This window comes from Leopardus geoffroyi, chromosome B2 (genome assembly GCF_018350155.1).
Source record: "Leopardus geoffroyi isolate Oge1 chromosome B2, O.geoffroyi_Oge1_pat1.0, whole genome shotgun sequence".
Lineage (NCBI taxonomy): Eukaryota > Metazoa > Chordata > Mammalia > Carnivora > Felidae > Leopardus > Leopardus geoffroyi.
In genome coordinates, this window is record NC_059332.1 from 41,515,828 (window position 1) to 41,540,430 (window position 24,603).

At 41.1% G+C, this 24,603-nt stretch overlaps 1 protein-coding gene across 3 annotated transcripts in view; it reads right to left on the reverse strand.

The window, feature by feature from the left end:
* Positions 1-1,806: 1,806 nt before the first annotated feature.
* Positions 1,807-24,603, reverse strand: part of ZNF318 (zinc finger protein 318) — a 34,011-nt gene continuing 11,214 nt past the window's right edge. Inside the window, exons 4-10 of one of the 3 annotated variants that reach the window (XM_045498310.1) lie at positions 23,098-24,540; positions 21,327-21,426; positions 19,122-19,426; positions 13,798-14,001; positions 13,239-13,338; positions 12,165-12,283; positions 7,447-11,874 (exon numbers count right to left, since the gene is read on the reverse strand). In XM_045498310.1, coding sequence (XP_045354266.1) covers positions 8,566-11,874; positions 12,165-12,283; positions 13,239-13,338; positions 13,798-14,001; positions 19,122-19,426; positions 21,327-21,426; positions 23,098-24,540 — 5,580 coding nt within the window. In that variant the 3' untranslated portion in view covers positions 7,447-8,565. Of the gene's footprint in view, positions 2,635-7,446; positions 11,875-12,164; positions 12,284-13,237; positions 13,339-13,590; positions 13,689-13,797; positions 14,002-19,121; positions 19,427-21,326; positions 21,427-23,097; positions 24,541-24,603 lie in introns of those variants that run through there. The other 2 variants (XM_045498312.1, XM_045498311.1) reach the window with 2 other exon arrangements.

Sequence of the window (24,603 nt, forward strand, 5' to 3'; positions counted from 1 at the left end):
TTTGAGAGAGAGTGCAAGCAAGGGAGGGAAGAGAGATAGGGAGGGAGAGAATCCCAAGCAGGCTCCACATTGTCAATGCAGCGCCCAATGCGGGCTTGAATGAACAGTGGTTACACTTTTGAAAGTGTAGTAACTGGATGAGGACATGAGAGGGGCTTCAGGGGTGTTGGTTATATTCTATCTTTTGATTTGGTTGTTGGTTACCTAGGTGCATTCATTCCATAAAAATTTTTGAGCTTAACACTTGTGATGTGTGTGCTTCTGTTTTCTATATGCACCTTATACTTTAATATAAAACTTCATTTTTAAAATGTTAGAGAGTTGGCCATAGGACCCAGGATATACTCAAGAGAACTGAAAAACTTGTGTCTGCAAACACATGCATACAAATGTTCATGGAAGCATTAATCATATTAGCCAAAAAACAGAAATAACCCCAAATCCTGTCAATTGGTGGATAAACCAAATGTGGTATATCGACGAAGTAGTGTATTTTTTAACCACAAAATACAATGAAGTACTGACACACGGGACAACGTGAATGAAGTTTGAAAACATGTTAAATGAAAGAAGCCAGACACAAAAGACCACACACTGTATGACTCCATTTATACAAACTACCCAGAATAGGTAAAGCCACTGAGATGGAAAGCAAATTGGTGACTGCCAGCAGCTTTGGGGTAGGGAATAGTTGGGAGTGTCTGCTAATGGGTATTTTTTTTTAGGGGGGGTGGTACAAATGTTCTGGAATTAGATAGTGGTGATAGTTGCACAACCCTGAATATATTAAAAACTACTGGACTGTATACTTTAAAACGGTGAATCTTATGTTACAAAAAATTTAACGTTATATGAAATATATTTCAACAAAAAGGCCTTAAGTATCTTATCATTATAATATGTGTGAACTCTAGCATATCAAATAAAAGTTCAGAGGGAAAATATTACTCTAAAAATGTTCCCTTTCTAGGGGTGCCTGGGTGGCTCAGTCGGTTAAGTGTCCAACTTTGGCTCAGGTCACGATCTTGTGGTCTGTGGGTTTGAGCCCCACGTCAGGCTCTGTGCTGACAGCTCGGAGCCTGGAGCCTGCTTCGATTCTGTGTCTCCCTTTCACTCGGCCCCTCCCCTGCTCACATCTGTCTGTCTGTCTGTCTGTCTGTCTCTCTCTCTCAAAAATAAACATTAACAAATTAAAAATTTTAAAAATAGTAAAATAAAATAAATAAAAATGTTCCCTTTCCCCCTGCCCATCCCCCAGATCAGCACATCTTAAAGGTGGACCTCAGATACCACTGGAGAATGCAAGCAGGAACAGTTAGGAATGAAAGCTGTGACCAAACACCTGATTGTCCCTGAACAGAGGAATGTGGTAGCTGATGAGAAACAGATCTTGGGTTGAAGCAAGGGAGAGAAAGTAGAAAGTGGTGGTGACAAAGTGTTGGCAGCCCTGGCACCAGAGTGCTTTCCATTGCTTCATCCACAGGGTCATACCTTAGGAATGAGTAGTCCTTAACTGACAGAAGCTCAACAGCCAGAGGCCCTGAGATACTTTTTACCCCTTATCCCCTTACTTCTTATTCCTTTGGTGGCTTTGGTTGTATATTATGCAGTTCTTTGTACTTGTAGTGTTACAAGTATTCCCAAAACTTACCCAAACCACAGATTTATTTGGGTAGTAAATTAGACCTCTGGGACTCTAAAAATGCCTGGGTTTACAAATCATGAACAAAAGTAGGCTAAGAGTTTTAAGGGCAAATCTGGATCAGGGGGAGCTCAGATTTAAATGAATCTCAGAGTTTAAAGGACTTAAAGGTCAGCTAAAATTTTATTTGATTTTGGTTTTCTTCCTCCACAGTCCCAAAGTGCAAAAAGGAGTAAATAAAGTACCTACTAGCATTTTAGATAGAGAGTAAGGGGTTTCCCTGGTAGTTTGAAATGATGCTTGCCTGCTTCTGTGTACTAGATGTTTCAGTGAGTGTAGGAGAGGTAGTAAGTCTGAATGAAAACTGGTAGACAGCGGTCCTGAAGTCAGAAATCCTGAAGTCAGGATTTTTCAAACACTACCTTTTGTGATTGTCTCCCCATCCCTCTGCCTCGTTTGTCCATTCATACCCCACTCCTCTAAGGACATGCCAAATTTTTACCTTGATTCTTAAATGGACAAGAATGAAACTGAGACAGTAGATGTTCTACTTGCTGGGAACACTGGGGCCCCCGGATCCAGGACGGATGAGAAGATCTGAACTCCACAGCTTTAACGTAAGTGTGGCACAAAATGAGAGATGGAAGTTAGGAGATAATTGGAGATGAGGAGTGGCAAGTTTAAAATATACATCTATATGCCTATCCTTATCTCGTCCCTATTCTACTGCTACAAAAATACAGACATACATACTTGCTCACCCAATTCACCACTTCCTGGCAGTTAAAAACACAGGGTCTTCTCCACAACCCATTCCTGCCCCAGCAGTCATACCCACCTTCTGAAAGTCAGACCTTAGAGGTGACTACCTACTGGCCCCAAGGGCGCTCATCATTTCTTTGGTCTCTGTGGCTTCTATCCCTGCCTCCCTGAGGCAGAGATGTCTTCTGCAGTCCTTCCTTCTGGAAATCTGAAGACTTCTGCAATTGCTCCTGAAAAGAAAGGAAGAGAGGTGGGCAAAAGTCAGTAAACATCTTCATAATCATCCTTATGTAGGTAGGCTGTTGGAGAGCTGGGTGGAACTTTAGCAGGGGCAGAGTATCAGAGGAGATGAAAGAAAATACCTCAATATGCTTGACTTTCCCTCTTTGCCATCTTTCTCCATATCCTCTATCATGTAACTCTGCCTCTACTTTCACCCTGCTTATTCACTTCCCTTAAACATGCTCATTTCCATTGTTTTCTACAAAACACCTTTCTCTCCTGATCTTCCACCAGTGGAATGGACAAAAGCCTATAAAGCTTTTAATCAATACATCTAGATATGAATTAACTTTTATCCTCTTGAATGCAGCAAAGACTTTGTGGTATCTTTTGTGTACCTGCATTAAAGTAAGCTTTGTGAAGACAAGTAGCTCACTTTATAGTATTTTATGGCCAAATGCTTGTATACTTGGAAATACATAAACAGCTAAACAGAGGTGGGGGCAAGAGGAAAAGAGAAACAAGAAAAGAATAATATTCTTCAAGAATGGAGGCTGAAGAATGTACATTGCCCAGCCTTGATGGGAATACAGGAATTTAGGGAGTCTTGAAGGAAAAGCAGCAGGACCTATTTATAATGATAGAGAACTGGTAAGAGGAATGAAGACAGGGATCCACTGAGTGAGAGACACGTATTTAAAAATACACACACAAAGGAAAAAAAAAAAAAAAACCTGGTCTACAATTCCACAGCACCAGATAACCCTTACTGACATAAAGTTACATATTTTACGTGTGTGTGTGTGTACTTATTTTATATGTGCGTGAAATATTTATATTTTATATAAAATGGTCAGGATGTTGAAACAAAAATAGAGAGTAAGAAGTGAAAGCATCCCTCCTCCTTCTACCAACAGCAAACTTTTTGCTTTTTTTTTTTGTTTCCTTCCGGAAATCAAATGGCAGCTTGACTTAGTTTTTATGAGGTGACAAAGAGGATGTTGCGCCAAATCAGAGATGTGGGTTTGACTGACTGACTTCAACGCGCCTATAAAATCTGGCTGGAAGGAGAAAGGTAGCCATCTGAAAATTAGAGTCCAAAAGTCTTTTATTGGTAACTCTAAGGTCAGTTTATCCCCATTACTACCCTCAATTTTTCTTCTAGGAGCTTCAGGGGCAGTGTGTCCCTCTCCTGGCCAGAATGCTGTTCAAATGAAGAGGCCACTGGCAGCCTTGATATGCATTTGCTGTTATAGACAGTGCTTTGTATACAAAGATCCAGGACAGAAGCAGTCTTTTGGAGTGCTAAGTACCCAACAAATACAATCAGCAGTTTGCAGCTTTTACCCACTTATAAATTGCTGAGTATTCAAAATCAGTTAACAAAAAATAGCTACTATTACCACATTGATTCTTTTAACGAATTTTTATTGAGCACTCTTATGTGGGTCAGGCAACTGTGCACTGGGAATACAATCGTGAAAAAACTGTAAGCAAAGACAAACTTCTTGCTTTGGAGAGTTTATAATCTAGTTGTGGGGGAAGGCATATATTGATCAAATAAACACATAAATGTAAAATTAAAACATTAATTGCTACAATGAAAACATACAGAGTCCTCTGAAAGTGTATAAGCATTGAGGGCAAACCAGGATGGGAGTGATTTTTTTTTTTAAATGATAGATTTTCATTATCAGTTCCAGTGCTTGGCTTATCAATGAACAGTTACCATATACAGAACTTTTTTGGTTAAAAATTCCATAAACGTTATTACAAAATTAAACTCTAAAGAAATGTGTTCACAATCCCAAACTATTTTCATTTGTCCATGTTCTCACAAAATTGTTAATAAATGAAGACCTTGCTTAGGTTCTCTCTTATCTCAAGCTTGGCAGGTATGTTTTGTTAAGGTGAAAACCAAGGTTTAGGGATATTTATTTTCTTTTTTATTTATTTTTTTATTTTTTTTAATTTTTTTTAATGTTTATTTATATTTGAGACAGAGAGAGACAGAGCATGAACGGGGGAGGTCAGAGAGAGGGAGACACAGAATCTGAAGCAGGCTCCGGGCTGAGCTGTCAGCACAGAGCCCGATGCAGGGCTTGAACTCACGAACCATGAGACCATGACCTGAGCCGAAGTCGGACGCCCAACCGACCGAGCCACCCAGGCGTCCCGGGATATTTATTTTCTACATAAGCTCTAGATCCAACATAGGGCTTGAACTCATGGCCCCGATATCAAGAGATGCATACTCTACTGACTGAGCCAGCCAGGTGCCTCGGGTATATTTTTTAAAAACCCATCTCACAGGGTGCTTTGATGGCTCAGTTGGCTGAGCATCCAATTTTGGCTCAGGTCATGATCTCATGAGTTCAAGTACCATATCAGGCTTGCTGCTGTCAGCACAGAGCCTGCTTCAGATCCTCTGTCCCTCTCTCTTTGCCCCTCTCCTGCTTATGCTCTCTCTCTTAAAAATAATCATTAAAAAAAAAAATACCCATCTCACTTCTTTATAGGCTGTCTCCTCTCTGAACATGCCTCTGACTTTTTATTTTTTAAACACATACTTAATGTCCCTATAGGATGCCTGTTTTTGTATGTCCAACCATCCCTGCTGCCCAACGCCTCACCATTCTTCCGCAGGCCCTGAATCTGGCAGTTGATAAATGGACATATGTCCTGGCATGCTTTGGTACCAAAGCATTAGCTAGCTTTTTGATTTTAATTTTTTTAGAGATGAAGCTGTATTAGGTAAAAAGGGAATACTTACCACAAAGATTAAGAGTATTATTTGCCCTGTGAATAGGAGGAAGATGGCTTACGAAGCAAAAGGTCTCCATTCACAAAGCCAAGTGGAATTTGGGGGGGTTATTTACACAAATTAGGTAAAATTAGGTTTGCCCAAATTTAAACCTAACTACTGATAATTTGTTTTCACAGTTGAGAGATTCCAATAAAAACTTTCTGATGTTTGCAGAATATTAAAATAGTTATCTCTGACACCACAAGCGACATATAAAGATTAGGGCCCACTCCTTGCATGTGCCTGTCTCCTAAGGCGAACATTTATTCAGTGCTGTGATAGTGCTGAATAAAAATAGGCCCTACTTTTAGATGCTGGCAACTGGGTTAGAGTTCTGCCTTTCCTATCACAAGGCTTCTCTGGATGGGCTCAAAGCTAGATCCTACTGATCAAAGAGAAAGCCAGCAACACTTCCTGCCCAGACTACAGAATCCTAAAGGCTCTCCTTCTGCTAGTTCAAGGCAGATATGAAGAATACTATTGTTTCTTACAAGGAGGAATCCACTCACTATTCTAGAAAAAGCCTGAAGTTATCAAGTACAAGAAAATAATTCAAAGTACTCCAGCCACAGCTACTTGAATTAGTTCTGTACTGCCTAGATTTTGCCTCTTTTCTCTTCCCTACTGTTCTCCAGTGTCCCTCTCCTAACCTAAAGAGGAAGATTCTGACTCCCTCAGATATAGAATAAGGGTAAGAGATCTGGACAAGATTAACCCCTCTCCACTCTAAACCCAACCATCTGTCCCCAAAGGGAGATGAACTCACTAAGTAATATCTCGCATTTTAAACTCTTAGGTTCTCTGATTCCTGTAGATAGGCTGCCAGAATAGGGAAGGAGTAGGTCTCCAGAAAAACAAATACATCTCTGAAGCTCACCTGGGTTTATGTTCATCTAAAGGGCACCTTCTGAGTCAGTCTATGGTTTCTGGGCCAGAAAAGTGCATTAAACTCAAGCTTCAGCCTAAAAAGCAGGCCTAGGAAGACTACTAGGGATGGCATGACCCTGGATACATTTGGTGCTGCAATGGAGATAATGATCCTCATCTTAAAGGAGGGGAAAAAAAATCCCTGTGGCACAGGGGGTGTGGTAACTTGTCCAATATCACAGCAAGGCAAATGGCTGAGGAACATTCAAGGACTTAACTCTCCCAAATATGTGCCCTTTCCACAACATGAACAACAACAAAGGCCAGGACATCTTCTAAATAGACATTAGTCAAGGCTTTAGAAAAAGTAAATAGCCTCCCCAAACTCAACCTAGGATTCTGCAGCTCTGCACACAAGTTAACAGGGAAAAAAAATTCCTAGGAAAAAAGATCAGCAACTTTGCATTATTTTTGAGGGAGTGGGTAGAAAACAAGACTCTGAAGCCTCTGTTGAGCCAGGTTATAAATTTCTGACAACAAGAAAGTAAAGAGGAAACTGGGACAGAGATCAGAAAATCTGAGGACTGGGGGGATGGTTAAGCACCCGACTTTGGGTCAGGTCATGATCTCACGGCTCGTGAGTTCGAGCCCTGTGTTGGACTCTGTGCTGACAGCTCGGAGCCTGGAGCCTGCTTCAGATTCTGTGTCTCCCTCTCTCTCTGCCCCTCCCTTGCTCATGCGCTGTCTCTCTCAAAAACAAACATTAAAAAAAAGAAAAGAAAAGAAAAAAATCTGAGGACTAAGCTTTCTGATCCCCAAGAGCACCTTCAGCAAGAACATCAATGTTCTATGGGGAGCTCAGCTTCCAGAGCACAGGGAGAGCCAATATAAGAGTTTATGAAAAGCTTCACAATAGGAAGATACCAAAACCAGACCACTATTGCCTACTCACTACCCACCCAGGTAGCACTGGGCACAGACTACATTATTTAACAATCTGACATGATGGAAGCAGCCCTAACAAATGGGGGGGAAAAAACGACTGGGAGGGAGGAGATAGACAACAGGACGGCAGGAGTTCATTGTTCTAGTTTTCCTGTGGAGTTCAAATGTGTGTGGTTTTCAAAACAAAATCCAGAAAGAAACATGAGGTTAATGCATTTATTCCAAGTAATTAACACATTAAAAATAAAATTAAACTTGTCCAAGCCAACTTATAAATTCTTTAATCTTTTGAACAAAATGTACAACCCCAAACATCACACTATGGTGGAAATAACTTGGGAAAGGGAGAGGTAGAGGAAAGAACACATATGGATTGTGGAACAGAGAATGAGTCCAATCCCAAAACAAGTTTCAGCTCTTCTACCTCTTCAGAACAGAAATGGCTGCTACACAATTTAACACAAAATGTTACTGGATCACAATACAATGAACACAAAGGCTGTTTCAAAAATAAAAGTGACCCAAAAAGCATATCTGCTCCTGGCATTGAGCCATGAATAAGCCTTACCGATTTGTCGTCTTCCAAAAGTGAACCTGCTAGATTTTCTTCATTTATTGAGGCTATTTCCAAACGGGTTTGTGGGTTAGCAGGACCATTTCAAGCAAAGGCAACAGGATAAAGGAAGTGTGGGGTTGACATGGCACAAGGAAGTAAACAGTAAACAAAAGAGCTACTCACGCTGCATTTCAAACAATGTTAAGGCAGGCCCATCCAAATGGAAGCCTAAGAGATGAACAATCCTTCCTTCATTAGTAGTTTTCCATTTCAGTAGGCTTTCTGGTGTTTCTCCCAGAGATCCATCAGCTGCCCAGGAAATTGGGTAGGAATACAACATAGCAATCGAAGTCAGCTCTCTGTCTCCCTCCTCCCCCACATTCCAGAAATGGCAGAGTCAAAGCCAAAATACAATCAATCAAAGCACACTATGTGGTGAGCCAGACAGACATTTGATTTTAATGACAAAGTAGGAGAAAGCAAATTGGCAAAAAATAAAAATAAAAATAATAATAATAATAACAGAAAAATACTTTTTTACAGATATGTATAGAAGTTATGACTGATTTGTCTGGTATCTTAAGAAAAAAGGAAAAAAAAGGAAAGAGGTAAACTTTTGGCTTCCATGAACATTTACTGTAAGATGCTTACTGCATCTCTTGGTGTAGGTTCCAGATGAGATAGCCAACTAGTCCTGGATCATCTGGGCACCTGATTTCTAGAAGCCAATTTGATTCATCCACAAGTAGCTCTGGATGTGTACTTTTAGTCATGAACACTGGATTCTGTGTGGTCCTGGGTGGCAGCAACTGAAGCTTCTTGTGCAGTTATTTCCTGAGGGACCATATTGCCTCCAACTATTTGCTCCCTTGTAGGAGACCCTGAAGCCAGAGATTTTGCCAAATTCAAAGGGTGGTCAGTGTCCTCATCTACTTGAGGAATTGCTAGATGTGTGATGGATACTTTCGGTATTTCTAGCTGTAGTGGTCCTGTCTCCGGGGAACTACACTTAGGAGGGTCACCTGGCTCAGAAAGAGGAGAACATATCTTCTCTTTTTGAACTCCAGATGTCCGTGTGACAAATTCAACAAGGTCTGGAAGGCAAGGAGATGGCCCAAGGCCTGCAGGATTAATTGTTTCCGATTCCAATCTGAGTGAATCTTGTTTCTCTAATTGAGAAGTTTCTTCCACTTCTTCAGGCATCATTCCTCCTGCTAATAGGTCAAGTGCTTGGTGTGTTCCCTCTAAGCTCCCCAAACCAAGGTTAACATTTTCTATAGGAAGTCCAGTTTTCAAAATGTTAGGGGTGATCCTTCCACTTCTGGGATTAGAGGACTTTTGTTCACCTTCTGCTCCAAAGTTAAGCACCAGGGTTTTGGGAGAATCTAATGGAAACTCAGAAAAGGATGGGATTGGTTCCAAGTCAGGGAGAGTGGAGGGATTACATCCTATAGGTGACATAGAATTTTCTTCACACACTTTCTGAGACAGGGCATTTGGGGATCTATGTGCTTGGTCTACCCGAGTATTGCAGAAATCAACACCCATATCCCCCAGGTTCCCCAGGGCAGCAAGCTCTTCTACTTTTAAGTCTGTAACTGCAAAGTCTTCTAAGGCCTTGCTTTCTATTGTCACTGTTAATTCTGGATGGACATCTTGTAGCTCCAGGGTTTCTGTTTCTGGTTTCTCCGGGCTCTCCCAGGTCTCTGACTTATTATTTTCATCCCAAACAGTCAGTTCATAAATCATTTTACCCTGCAAGTCTTTTGATCTTTCTCTCTGGAGTTTGAGGCTTCTGTAACTTGTTCTGGAAGAAGATTCTGGAGCTGAATTTTCTAGCCACTCTTCATTACCAGTTGAAACTCCTTGTTCCTGTGCACTATCTGTTAAACACATATCTGATCTGGCTGGGGACTGGAGAAGCAATTCCGGAACAGAAACTTTCACAGGTATATCTTGTGGGTTCTGGAGTAAAGACCTAGCTTCTGGTGGAAATGAGTCCATTTTTGCCTTTGTGGAAGAGAGAGCCTGTGCACTCAAGTCACTCACTACTTTACTCTGAGTTTCACTTACTGTCATCAATTTCCTGGACTGTTCAGCCTTTTTGTCAGTCATTTGCAACTCAGACTGTTCTATTTCTCCCTCCCATGTACATCTGTCCCCACGGTTCAAATTAGAATCCTCTATGCTATTGGGCCCAGCACTGATACCTGTTTCCTCTCCTACCATCCCTTCAGAAAGCTTTGGTCTCTTTTCTCTTAGTTTATTGTTTACCTCTACCTCACTTTCCTCACAATCCTTAGATTTGTGGAGCTCTTGAATTTCCTCATCCTGGTTACCAGAGTCTATAAGGTGGGTTTCTACCAACTTCTGAGATTCCATGATATGACAGTGCATATCTGACAGCTGAGGGGCTGGCTCTACACCTGGTGGTCCTGGTTCTCCGAGATCAAGCTCGATTTTTCCTCCTGGAGATATATCCCTATTAGTATCACTCTGGAAGGAGCTAGAAGTCCACATGGCCAAAGTATCTGTCTTTGGGGTAATAGTTTCGTAAGGCCTGCTTTGGCACAACCTTGTCAGAGGCTGTAGGAATCCATAGCCACTGCCTCTGTTTTCTGAGTCTGTGTGTTCTACAACTGACCATTTCCCTAGGGACACCAGAGTTTTTGCAGTGGGCTTTTCAGGAGCAGAGATCAAACTTCTATCTGGAGGCAATCCCTCTTGGGATGTACTGTTGTTCAAAGTGGAAGTGGAAGAGGTGTCTGAACTTTCGACTCTAGAAAGATTGCTATTTTCCCCATTGGCCAATAGACCGCCACTCAGTTTAGTCTCAGGGGCCCCCTTTCCACCACTACTGTAGAATATATCATATAGGTCCTTAGCATTGGCTGTGGCTAAGCATGAATTTCGCTTTTCCAATTTTTTGGCTTGTTCACTGAACACACTTGAGAGGGGAGGTGGAGGACGCACTAACACAGAGAAGAGGGTCTGGTCTCGGTCACTCTCACTCACCCCAGGAGCTGTCTCATCGGAAGGAATGGCAGCTGGCTGTGCCGACGCCATGATGGCTACTGGCAACACAGGATTCAAAATGTTAGGACCCAGGAAGCCAGGGCTGAGAGTGTGAGATACAGCTGGGTTTGATTTGACTGGAGCCAAGACAGCATTTGTCTGAGCAGGAGATGGAGAAGCTAGATGAGGTATAACTGGGGGTGGCGGAGGTGGTGGCGGAGGGGGTGGTGGAAGAGGTGGTAGCACTTGTTCAGGTATATGGGATGGTTCATTCTTTTCAGCCAGTACCATTTTTTCCTCTGGAGACCCTTTTAGAATCACCTCTTCCCCACCAAATGCTTTGGAGATGATATCAGGAGGCAAGAGAAGATCAGCTGAAGACTCTTTAACCACTGGCAGAGGCTTAGCAGTAGTTCCAGAGGACTTGATGGACAGAAAGGTGTTAAGAGGAGCTGGCTTGCTCACTGTGGCTGAACCTGACTTGCGGAGTACTGTGGATGGGATAGGCAGGTTGGGTCGGATCTTAGTCTGGGTTGAAGTTGTCACAACGGGCATCCAAGGGCTCGTATGTGCAACAACTGTTTTCCCAGAGAGCTTGATTTTGATGGGCTTTGCCTTCCCAGCCTCAGCTTTCCCATCCTCTTTGTCCTTACTGTTTTCCACAACCTCTTCCTTAGGAATACTGGGGACCATTGAACTTTTTTCCTCCTCTTTTTCTGGCTTCTTCCAGCTGAATTTCCCAAAAGATGTTGGTGATTCCTTCTTTACCTCTTCCTTTAATTGCAGTTTGATGCTACCCTTCCTTTTATTTTCAGCCTTTTCAGGGGAGTTCCCACCCTCAGAGAGTTGGTCCTCTAATTCCTCAGAGACTCTGTCATCCTCTTTTACTTCCTTCAAGACCTTTGCCTTTTTTTCTTTCTTCTCCTCCTTTGGTTTCTCACTAAGTTTGCGCTTTAGCTCGTTCTGCCGTCGCCGTTCTGTCTCTAGGACCACAGCCAAGCCAGCTTGGCGGTCTAGATTCCGCCGCTCCTCATACAATGGGTTTTCAACCACATATTTCTGGGAAGAGAAAACATAAAGGCTCAACAACTGGTCAAAATACAGTAAGAAAGAAAATCTTGGCCCTGCTACTACTGGAATTCAATTGGTAGAAACCCCTAGAGTCATCTTCTTCAAGGATATAGATGGTTCTACCAGGTCAGCATCTCTTATTAAGACTGACAAGAACTTCCTAGAGATTACACGGAATTTGAAGTATTAACAACTTTTTCTGGCTCTGAAGTGGTTTGACAAAGTCAAAAGGATTACTGGAGAAAGTAGGAAACTCCACAACTACTACAAAGACCAACCTTGTATTTCTCATTGTGTTGGTGACCCTTCACATGTTGCTCTCCGGAAATTGGATCCCCCAAAAACTCCTCACAGAGCTGGCAGTAATATCCAGTGATGGGAATCAGAAACTCAGACCCTGGAAGAAGTAGAAGTCAAGAAAATAAGTCATTCCCACCCAGGACGTCAGTAAAGGAAATCCCACTTCCCTTTGCAGTAAAAAAGTTAATGGTATATAGGACCTTACCCACTTTCCAGTCAGAAGTGGCATTTAGATGAATCCAAATGGCACAGTTTTCCCAATTTAAAGCTTCAACTCAGGACCTCTATCCCTTCTACCTCTTGGGAACACTAACTGGTTAATTCAGGAGTTTTCTGTGCCAGAATCACTTCTGTTGTTGACTCTCCTCAAACTCCAACTACCACTAAGCATTGTAGGATGCTAGCTCAGTACCATTTGTATGAGGATCTCTCATGTTGGTATTAATGACTCAGGAATCTACCTTCTATAGATCTAAAGGATGGAGCAGCATTGACTACTTACAAAGGTAAGAAATTGAGAAGTAAAAAGACAAAAGAAACTTTCTACTTCTCAACTTATCCCCAATAACAACTATTCAAAAATATTTTCTGGTTCTTAGTTGAAAAGGCAGTTAAATTACCATACCTTTTACTGTTCTTTATTTACGTGGACTCTAAATAAATGAGATTTTAGTGCATAAATCAGTGACGAAAAAAAGTATACATATATTAAAAAAAAATGTTTTTAAGTAGGCTCCATGCCCAACATGGGGCCTGAACGCATAACCCTGAGATCAAGAGCTGCATGCTCTACCGACTGAGCCAGTAGTATGTGGTATGTATATGTAACATGTGTTAGAATTTTGGCCATATGAGTAGAGAGCATTCTTGTCTTACAGATCTCTATTTCTTTAGACTCTAGTACACTGTTTTGCACATAGAAGGCATTCTTACACCGTTGTTAACAAAACAGTTATGTCTCATCCTATGCTGCTTCCTAGTACCTAGTTCAGGGACACCTCTTCTTTGGCTAAATGTAAGGAAACTACAAGTGGAGCCAGGGGGGAACATACCTTTTGCAGGAACAGTTATCTTGTCAGTACGTTTTACAGCATCTTGCTTGGCCTCACTCTGGGTCTTTGAAGCCCAAGGTCTGTTGTAGGGATCCAGTGTCTATTTGCAAGAGGCAGAGGTGCTCACATAACAGCACTAAAACTCAATGACCCCTTTTCTTTCCTTTTTCTCCCCCACACCAGGGGGGACCAGAAGCCCCCAGGTACCCACCCCCACCCTCTCTGCGAACTGTTTAAACGGAAATCACCTGTGGAAAAGGTAAACACATGTTAGAGCAAGTACTAGCAATAGATAAAATGAAACAAATAATCAGGTACTCAAGGAATCAAAAGAGGCAGAAGCCTCACTTACACTTGTCATGGTGTTTAGTTACAGGCAGGTCCCCTGGACTGAGCCCTGGGGATGGTGTCTCCTTTGTTGGTATCTCTTGGCTCTTCAGATTGGGGCTCCTGCCCATATGAGAATGTTTCATTTTCCAGCTTTGTAATGCAGATGGGGGTATAGACGTTTGAGGGGAAGAAGGGCGAGAATGGAAAGAACAGTGGGCATGATACCTACCTGTGCGTGCTTCTTATTGTGCATATGAGTGAAGAAGTCAAACATGGTCCCACAGATGGTGTTGCAGTCTTTGCACCAGTGATTGCCAGCATCATAATACTCATAGGCAGCAATGGGCTGATCAGAATGCTTAGTAGCTGGCTGGAGGCTCTCAGCAGGCTTGGGGCTCTTAGTATGGGAATTCTCACTGTTTATTTTGGATTCCTAGAGGGAAAACACCTGCACTCAGAAGGAATTCAAGGTAGTCTAGACCTGTCTTCTCTCAGAAAAAACAAGCAGCTTACCACTATAATAGATACAGGGCCATATGACCGTATTTCCAGGGCCTAAATCTATATAAACCAGGGAAAACCCGAGAAATCTGTCTGCAAGGCTCAAACAGAACTAGACTCCATAGTGCTGCCTTACCAGGGAGAATACATCATAATGGCAATATATTTACTTATGTATCCCAAAATATTTAGAAAAATACTCAATATTATGGAAACACTGGCTGCCTCTGGAGAAGGAAGTAGAGAACAAAGATGGACAGGAGTCTTTTTATTATATACCCTTTGGTAGATGTTGAATGTGTTCTCTATGCAATTAAATATGTTAAATTTAAAAATCATAATGACAACTACGAAGAAAAGAAAAAACAATATGGAAAAGGTAACTGACAGGTTAAGCAAATGCAGAAAACAAGTCAAAGTCACATCCAGGGACACAAAACTGGAGAGCAGGGTGGGCACTGTGCACAGATAAAGCAGAAGTCATCTACATGGAATGACTTAAAAGAATCTGGGTAAAATATTTCAAACTGCCTAAAATACCATCTTTAGAATTTAACACCTTTGAGTTAATGTGAATCCTCTTTTAAAACATATCAACTCCCCAGATTAAGTTATCAGTAATAAATACTTTAATATGAATTCATGTGTCAGCAAGCTGGGAATAAGGTACTTAGGAAGTGAGAATCTTGGTTAATGTTGGGGAGTGAGGCACAGAAAAAAATAATTTGGAACACAGGGAGGGTAAGTATGAATGAGGAGACAAGGTCAGAGAACTAGGCACATGGGTTAGTAGGGAGAGGAAGAGATAGGCTGGAGAAAGGGAAACAATTAGGACTTCAAAGAGAATCTTTCCTTATTAGAGTCTTATTCAAGAGTCACTAAAGAGGGGTGCCTGGGTGGCTCAGCTGGTTAAGCATATGACTTTGACTTAGGTCATGATCTCCTGGTTTGTGGGTTCAAGCCCCTCATTGGGCTCACTGCTGTCAGCGCAGAGCCCACTTCAGATCTTCTGTCCCCTTCTCTCTATACCTCCCCTGCTTGTGTTTCTCTTTCTCTCTCTCTCTCAAAAATAAATGAACATTTAAAAAACTTTTTTAAAAAAGAGTCACTAAAGAAATCACACCCAGCAGGTAAGGGATGGGTTCGTGTATACACTGCTGGCAAGTACTGACTGGCGCTATCTTTCTGAAAAATAATCTAGGAATACATATTACATATCTCAAAATTCTTCATACCCTTTGACCTAGCAATTCTACTCCTTGACATTTATCCAAAGTAAATGATTTTGTCAAACAGGAGGTGATTTGACTGGTTAAATAAATTTTGGTATCCATACAATAATTTCAAATTAAGGTTATTTAAAATATTATAAGGGCACCTGGGTGGCTCAGTCACTTAGGAGTCCAACTCTTGATTTCAGCTTGGGTCATGATCTCATGGTTCATGAGATCGAGCCCCGTGCAGGGCTCTGCATTGACAGCATGGAGTCTGCTTAGGATTCTCTCTCTTCCTCTCTCTCTGCCCCCCTCTCCACAATTAAATAAACTGTAAGAAAATATTTTAAAAATAAATTATAGAAATCTATTTATTAACATGGCAAGATGTTCATGATATACTGAAAAAGCAAGTAACTAAATACATTTGAATAATCAAAAAGGCTATGCAAATAGGACACAATGTCAAATATCATCTTATCCAAACAACTTTCTGTAACTACTCATATTCCTTTATCCTGTTTTCTTTTTTTTTTTTTTTTTTAAGGCATTTATCATTGCCTAACCTGTACTTGCTTTTGTATTATCTTTTTCTATTTCATGAGAGTTAGGACCTTGTCTATATAGTTCATTGCTATACTTCCCTCTATCTAAAATAGTGCCTGTCACTTTCTTGGGAGATCAATAAATATTTGTTTAACGAATTATAAACAGAAAATGAATAGCTGGAATAATATACACCAAGGTATTAATGACAGTTGTCTCTAGCTAGATGAATTGTGGACTTGTGTGTGTGTTTATTTTTACGAAATGAATAGAAAGAAAACCTCAAGCCAGCTATGCATTTTAAAGTGAGGCAAAAACAGAAAAAATACCAACCAGAGGAAGGAACATCATTCCCTACTATTGAAATGAATACTGACTTGTAACATATCCATATTAGCTTCAGTGAAAATGAAGCCAAATTCAAATCAAGATGACAGGCCATCACGGGGCTGGTGCATAAATGGACCCCAAACGATGTATAAGTCAACTATAAAGGGTCAGAACTTTTAAGTTCTTCTCCCATCAAAGGCCCTGAACTCAATGACCCTGGTATAAAAAAGAGCATAGTCCATGGGGCGCCTGGGTGGCGCAGTCGGTTAAGCGTCCGACTTCAGCCAGGTCACGATCTCGCGGTCCGTGAGTTCGAGCCCCGCGTCGGGCTCTGGGCTGATGGCTCAGAGCCTGGAGCCTGTTTCCGATTCTGTGTCTCCCTCTCTCTCTGCCCCTCCCCCGTTCATGCTCTGTCTCTCTCTGTCCCCCCAAAAATAAATAAACGTTGAAAAAAAAAATTAAAAAAAAAAAAAAAAAGAGCATAGTCCTACCTGGTTGAAAAGAGGACTCTCCCAGGAAGGCATAGAAAAATTAGAGCTTGGACGATAGAGGATACAGAATATCCTCTTCTCTACCTCCCCAACATTAACTGAGCACCTACAATGCCCTAGACAAAGTGGATACCATGGGAAACACAAAGATAAATGAGTTTTACTCTTTTATTCTCAGGAAGTTCTTACTTAGTGGAAGAGACAGGCATGAGAACAGACATGATCTTAATTAAGTTTTAAATAAGATAGAATGAGGGGCGCCTGGGTGGCGCAGTCGGTTAAGCGTCCGACTTCAGCCAGGTCACGATCTCGCAGTCTGTGAGTTCGAGCCCCGCGTCAGGCTCTGGGCTGATGGCTCAGAGCCTGGAGCCTTTCTGATTCTGTGTCTCCCTCTCTCTCTGCCCCTCCCCCGTTCATACTCTGTCTCTCTCTGTCCCAAAAATAAATAAACGTTGAAAAAAAAAATTAAAAAAATAAAAAAAGAAAATAAGATAGAATGAAATAAATCTTATACGGTAACCATAATACATTATGAGAGAGCTCACTACATATTTAATATATTAAAGAAGGGGTGGGGTGAGGCACCTGGGTGGCTCACTTGGTTAAACGTCTGATTTCGGCTCAGGTCATGATTTCATGGTTCACGGGTTCAAGCCCTGTGTCAGGCTCTGTCTTGACAGCTTAGAGCCTGGAGCCTACTTCAGATTCTGTATCTCCCTTTCTTTCTGCCCCTCCCCTGCTCACGCTCTGTCTCCTCCTCTCTCTGCCCCTCCCTTGCTCACTCTCTCTTGCTCTCAAAATGATTAAACATTGTAAAAAATAAACTAATTTTTAAAAGTTTATTTTATTTATTTCGAGAGAGAACATGAGTGTGCACACAGGGAAGGGGCAGAGAGAGAGAGAGGGAGGGAGACAGAGAATCCCAAGCAGGCTCTGCCCTGTCAGTATGGAGCCTGATGCATGGCTCAAACTCACAAACCATGAGATCATGACCTGAGCTGAAACCAAGATACAGCCACTTAACCGACTGAGCCATCCAGGCGCCCCAAAAGTTTATTTACTTTGAGAGAGCGTGCATGTGAGCAGGGAAAGGGCAGAGAGAGAGAGAATCCCAAGCAGGCTCTGTGCTGTCAGCGTAGGGTCTAATACAGGGCTCTATCCCACAACCCTAGGATCATGACCTGATCTAAAACCAAGAGTCAGACACTCAACCAAATGAGCCACACAGGTGCCCCAGCCAGTATGAAATTATAATGAGCAAGGGGAAAAAGAAGCATGAAATGAGGCTGAAGAGGTAGGTAAGGGAGTATTACAATCACTGGCTTATACTTGGAAAAAGGATTAAGAGTATAGCCATATGAGCAAAAATTGAAGGGGGCTTGAACTTGGATGGAAACAAAGATGGTGAGATGGATGAAACTGAGATTTACTTTGCAGGGAGAACTGAAAGAATCTGGCATTGATTTTGTATGGAGCAGTTAAGGAAAAGCAGCCCTAAGAAAGCTTTTCAGGTTGTTGGCATGAAAACTCTTGGACACTGGGGCCCCTGAGATGGGTTAACAATGAAGGCAGAAAAGAGGGAGGTTGAGCACATCATTAGTTTGTTTAGTTTAGTTTAGGGTATGTTGACTTTGAAGTGTCTATGAGACAATGAAGTAGAAATGGTGAGTAAACCATTGGACCTCAGGTTTGGATCTCACCAGACTCCTTTGAGTTAGAATATAAAACTAGAAGTTGTCAGCATGGTATTTCGGCATAGACCTGGATGAAATGACCTAGGGAAAAAGCAGAATTCTGGAGAACTGGGCTATGACTGATTCCTGAAGAACTAAAATATTTAAATATCAGGCAAAACACAATAGGCAGCAAAGGAGACTAAGCAGCAGCAGCCAGCATACTAGGAAGAAAAGAAATGTGAGAGAAGCCAAGGGAAGAAAGCATTTTTAGAGAGAGTGCTTCCCTGTATTAAATACTGCTTTGAGAACTAAAATGTATTCACTGGCTGTGCAGCATGGTGGTGACCCTGTTGCTAACCATGAACCCACGAAATGGTATACATAAGTTACAAGAAGATTAGAAGCCAGGCTGGAGTGGGTTAAGCAATAAAGGCTAGAGCAAGAACATGGGGGGCCCTGAATGCTGAGGATTTGGGATTCTATTCTGTGGGCAATGAGAGCTGCTAAAATTCTGAAGTAGAGTCCCGTTGTCTGACCTATGCTTTACAAAAATAACTTCAACAAGAGTAAGAACAGGTTGGAAAAGGAATCTAAGAAAATGGTTAGAAGGCTTCTTTAGGAGCCCATGGAAATAAAAGATATAACAGAAACAGAAAGGGGCACCTGGCTGGCTCAGTCAGTAGATCATGCAACTCTTGATCTTATTGTTATGAGACTGAGCCCCACACTGGGCATGGAGCCTACTTAAAATTAAAAAAAATTTTTTTTAAAGAAATGGAAAAGTTGAATTGTTACCTTGCTATTTGAAGAGGAGCTTGAAGTTGATGACACTTTTTCTGGGCTCTTAGATTTTTCTGCTTTCCCAGCCTTCTCTGTAGTCTCTTTACTGTCATTTGAAGACTTTTGGGATTTATCCAAAATGTTTATTCCCAAGATCTGAGCCACTTTGTCCAGTTCAGACTGCTTCTTTTCTGCCTCTTCTGCTTCTTGTCGAAGTTCTGCAATGTCCTTCATGATGTTATCCTGAAGCCGACTCACCTCCACCAGGAGTGGGTCTTTGTGGCCATCCTTCTCCCTTCGTTTCTTGCGCAGCATTTCTCCTGAGCAGACGAATGTCAAAAGAAAGAAACACAACGAAAGTAAGACAGGTCATTTTTCTGTCACAAGTAGTAATCTCCCAAGAGTCTATGGTCAGAAAATCTTTTCCCTTACAATTTTCCTTTATAAAGGCAAGAAAGACTCTCCTATCACATGGGCTAGTTTAGGTGAAGCTTCTATGGAGGTAAAGGATGAGTGATTACATTATCTCTTATGTAGGAGTTATTAGCTAAGGATCTACAAGCAGGCTTCAGGAGATCCATGAATCCCCAAAATGGTATATATAAGTTTATGTGCATTTGTCTTTATGTTGTTAACTATGAATCCAATGACGGTCTTCTTCAGAGAACCAAGGAATTATTCAGAGGGCGAAAAGAATTCAGTTACATATTTGACTTTATCTGATTTAAGGACCCTTTACCAGTACCTACACTGAGTGTTAGGTTTTGCCTCAGGTTCACCTAATGTTATCTCCTATTCCAAACAGAAGGTCCTCATGAAATAATCTTCACAGGATTAATAACTAAATTTCTTATCCATAAACAGTCCAAATCCAAACAGAAGAAAGTGTATCTTCTCTCACTCTCTATTATTCCAAGCTGTCATCAAACTATAATATTTAGAAGCCTTATTATGTTCTTTCCTCAGTGTGCACGTGAATTCCTAAAGGCACAGATGAAGAGATGGAATCAAGAGGCATCATGGAACATCTTTTTGTGCAAAAAATAAGGAAGTACTTAAAAAATGATGGAGACATATCAAAGGACACAGGAGACCCTTTAAGGGCTCCCACTGGCCAAATCTGGGGCAATTTGGGCATGAAAATAAATGACAGTATATAATTATAACTTGTTAAATGAAGAATCCATGACTTCACACCAATATAAATGACCAAGAGATGGGAGAGGAGGGATGGGTAGGAAGCTCTTCATCCTAGTAGAAAGTCAACTAATAAAGGTAGAAGGAATAATGAGATTAGAAAATCACTATTTAACAACCATCATAACAAATGATTTAGGCAAGAATCACCAATGAATGCTCAACTAGTGAGAGGAAATTTGAGGACTGACTAAACATTTACACAGTCTAGAAGTATCTCTCCTATAAGTTACTAATTATAAAGGGTAAAATAATAACTTTGCAGCAAAGAAATTCCTGAAGACACCATCTTAACCAAGTGATCAAAGTTGACATCACCAGTAATGGGACAAATTAATACATGATACAAACTCAGCATCACTTCTGTGATGCTCTTGTCAAAAATGGATAACCTAAATTTAATCATAAGGAAACATCAGACAAACCAAAATTAAAGGACATTCTATAAATATGTGACTTCTTTTCTACAGTGTCAATGTCATGAACTATAAAGATCCAGGAAATGTTATAGGAAAAAAAAAAAAAAAGAGTGAAAGAAATGACAACTGAATGCAACGTATAATTTTCCATTTTCTTTTGCTTTAGGGCATTATTAGGACAGCTAGTGAAATATAAATAAGATCAGTAGACTAGTAGTACACTATGGTTAATTTCCTAATTTTGACAAGTGTACTATGGTTATACAAATGAATGCTTTATTGTTAGGAGATACACAATGAAGTTATTTAGGAGTTAAAGGAGTATCATATATAAAACTTAAAGAATTCAGGAAAAATCACACACATACACACATTGAAAGGAAAAAAAGGATATAGAAAATATGGTAAAATGCTAATAATCATGGAGAATATCTGAGAATTTTTACACTATTACTGCAACTTTTTATGAGTCTAATTAAGCCAAATTTTTTAAAAAGTGAGGCTTCAGATCACTGAACTTATCTGAGAGTCCCCACAGTTCTCCATTTGGGTCTCCTACTCAAGTTACTACAAAAAGGCACTTATGCACAGGAATGTCTGATACCTTGTTGTTTATGAAGCCGCTCCAATTCAGTCCTGAGGTAGTACATCTTTTTTTGGCGAGCTTCCCGGTCACTCTTTAGCTTTTCCCTCTCTTCAATAACCTGCAAAGTACATAATAGTGTCCTTCAGCCTCCATCATTCTCCTTTTTCTACTACTCTCTTCTGTAAGTCCTCATGCCAGATGATACCTGAATCCAAGGACCCAAATGTCTACACAGAGAAGTTCTGACTTTATAGCAAAGTTGGTATTTCATTCTGATCCAAATTCCAGAGTAGAATTATCCTTTTCAGAACTACACTGCCCAGAAAGCATTATTTTTATGCAGGAAGCACTGTACTATTAATGTTAACCTAAAGGCACTGACAGCAACTATTAGACAGTGGTTCTGAGCTCAAAGGGAACCATCAAGAAGTGAACTAATGAGTGTTACAGGTGACACATTGTGTTAGTTGCATTACATACATCAATTTATTTAATCCTCATGACATTATCCTTGTTTTACAGTAAGAAAACTGAGGTTGTGAAAGATAAAGTAACATATCCAAGGTCATACAGTAAGAAAATTTAAAATCCAGGTATATTAGATAGATAGATAGATAGAGAGATAGATAGATAGATAGATAAAATCCAGGTATATATAGCCTAAAGCACAAGTTTCAACTGTATTACTACTAGTTGATGGAAAAAACAAATATAGTTTGTATATAATGGACTAGTGTGGAAAACCTGTATATTATCAGCCCTGACTTAAGTGCTAGGTTCTTGAAGGAGAAGTAAAAGGAAAGCACTCAATCTCCAAACAGTGTCTGTACAGTCTCAGGTTTTGTCTATATTGAACCTTTCCCTCCTCTTTTCCAAAAGACTTCAACAGAACAAAAGACTGAAGCTCAGAGTATCTAAATGCAATAAAAAGAGGTGATTTTTGTTTTCTCAAGAATCAGCTAAACTTCTTTTAAACTGGAAAAAAATTGACCCTCTAATTTTTCCTTTCCTTCTTTTTCTTTAGGTTTTAATTACTTTATTAGCAAACCAAATTTAATATATTACATTTTTACGCCCCTAAACAAAGTGAGACATTAGTTACTAAGGACCTTTACGTTAAGAATACGCATTAATTTTTCCATTTGAAATTCTGCTATTCTGTATTCCTCATCCCTAATTTTTACCTGCTGTTTTAAAATATCTAGAATTATTACATCATTACCCCAGTCAGTTCCCTTCCTATACCTGAGAACCCAATGAACTTTGTAGTATAAAAACTACTGTTTTTTTTAAGTGTCAAAAAATATGTTGTATTCTTGGACTCTAAAACAAACCAGAAAAAGCAAAGCTGATTTTTTAATTACCAAGCAACAACCAGGTATTAGCTTTTAACCCACATAATCACTACAGGAAATGGATCCAAAATTCACTAAGATGAAAACACATTTACTGATCGTCCTTCACCCAATCCAATTTTGGTTCCTCACTCCCTGACGAGGTCATATTGAAAACTTCAAGGCTCTCAACTCCTACCCATAGTATTCCAAGGCCAATAATTCTGATAGAGAAATAAACTTAAAAAAGAAGTCAAGAAATCACAGTGGGACCTAGGGCTAGAATTTAGTTTAGTCCTAATGAGAAAATGTGAGAAAAACAGAGGGAGTATATACATTACTTAGAGTGAGGACAGCAGCCTCCAAAAACTTAAAAGGGCCTTACGCCCTCTGAAAGGCAAATACCAATTTATGTTAGAAGACTCAGGCACAGGATGCCCAAAGCTAATATTCACCTTCTGCTTCTGGGAAGCACGGTTCTTCTCATCAGAGATCTTCTCCGGATTATATCTTATGAGTGATGGGATGGACACCTGGACAGGCACTTGAGCAGTAGGAATTGAGCCTAGCACTGACTCCTCCTGCTTGGGCTCATCAGGAGTCACAGTGGGGATCACACGGAGATTGGGACGGCTACGAGTAGGCTGTTTGGTAACTGGCATTACCCTGTGTGGTTCAGGTAGAGAGTGGTTTGATGGTTGAGAGGCAGGGTACATGGGCCACCTGGAGGCTGCATATGCCATGTAGTGCCTATAGGCATCAAAGGAAGCAGGGGGAATGGCAGGTCCCTGATAGTTAGGAGGTATCCGAGCTGCAGCAAACTGAGAGGCCCTTGGCATATGAAACTGTGATAAAGAAGCAGGATGTGGAAGTCTAATTGGGGCAGATGGGGCTGATGGTAACATGCATCTGACTGCCACAGATGACTGAAACCCACTGCCAACCACCTCTGGTCCTGCAATATGACCCACTGAATGGTCAGACTTTAGAAATGGGGGGCTGTTTTTTGTGAGCAGGTAAGGGTCTACAGGGGAGACTGGATGTGGATGGGACACCTCTGGGGAGTGGGTATTGCTATGGTGTGCCTCTCTGCTCTCCAGTCTGTGAGGCTCTGAGGAGTGCCGATCAGCTGAGAAATGGTGGTCAACTGAGGAACAGCGTTCTGCTGAAAAGTGTCGGTCAACTGATGGACGGCGGTCAGCAGAGGAACGTGATGGTTTCTTGCCATGAAGTCGTTCCTGAGTGCGTGCGGCCAGTTTACTAATCTCTGCTACCCCAATATCCAGCCCTATGGTCTTGAGCAAGTCATGAATCTTGGCATATTCTGGATTGGTGTCTTCTATTGATTCTAGTTTTACAGCTGGAGCTGAAGAGGGCAGGGAGCTTGCCTTCTGTCTCATGACTTCATTCTCAGAGCTCCCAAGGGGCTTTGGTGGAGATTCTGCCTTTAAATCCTCTTCTTCGTCCCCATAGAGAAATTTCTCCTCATCCTCAATGTCAGGGAAACTACGGCGCCTTTTTTCCTGTGTACTGGTAGAATCTGCCAACATGCTCAAAATGCGGGAAAAACCACTGCCATCCTGGCTAGCTCTCTCATGGGGCAGCAAGAAGTCTGTGTGTCGTTCAGGCCCCTCAGGCTTCATATTCAATTTTTCCTTGTGGCACAGAAAACTTCCAAACTTCTCTCTGAGAGGACTGTTGTCTTTGGGCATCCCAGGGAGGGGACCCCATTGATAGAGGTTGCCCTGAGGTTCTTTCAAGGTAGTCTCTACCATAGTCCCCTTGTTTTCAATTTCTGAGGCAAAAGCAGCAATAGCACCACTTAGTGGAAGAGATGGGTGACCAGAGTAGACAGGGTGATCCTGGCTGGGGCTGGTATTGCTGGAAAAACTCTCAAGCTGTAAAGACAGACACAACTGATTTAGCCTCTATATAGAATCTCAGAAAACTAGTAACTGAGA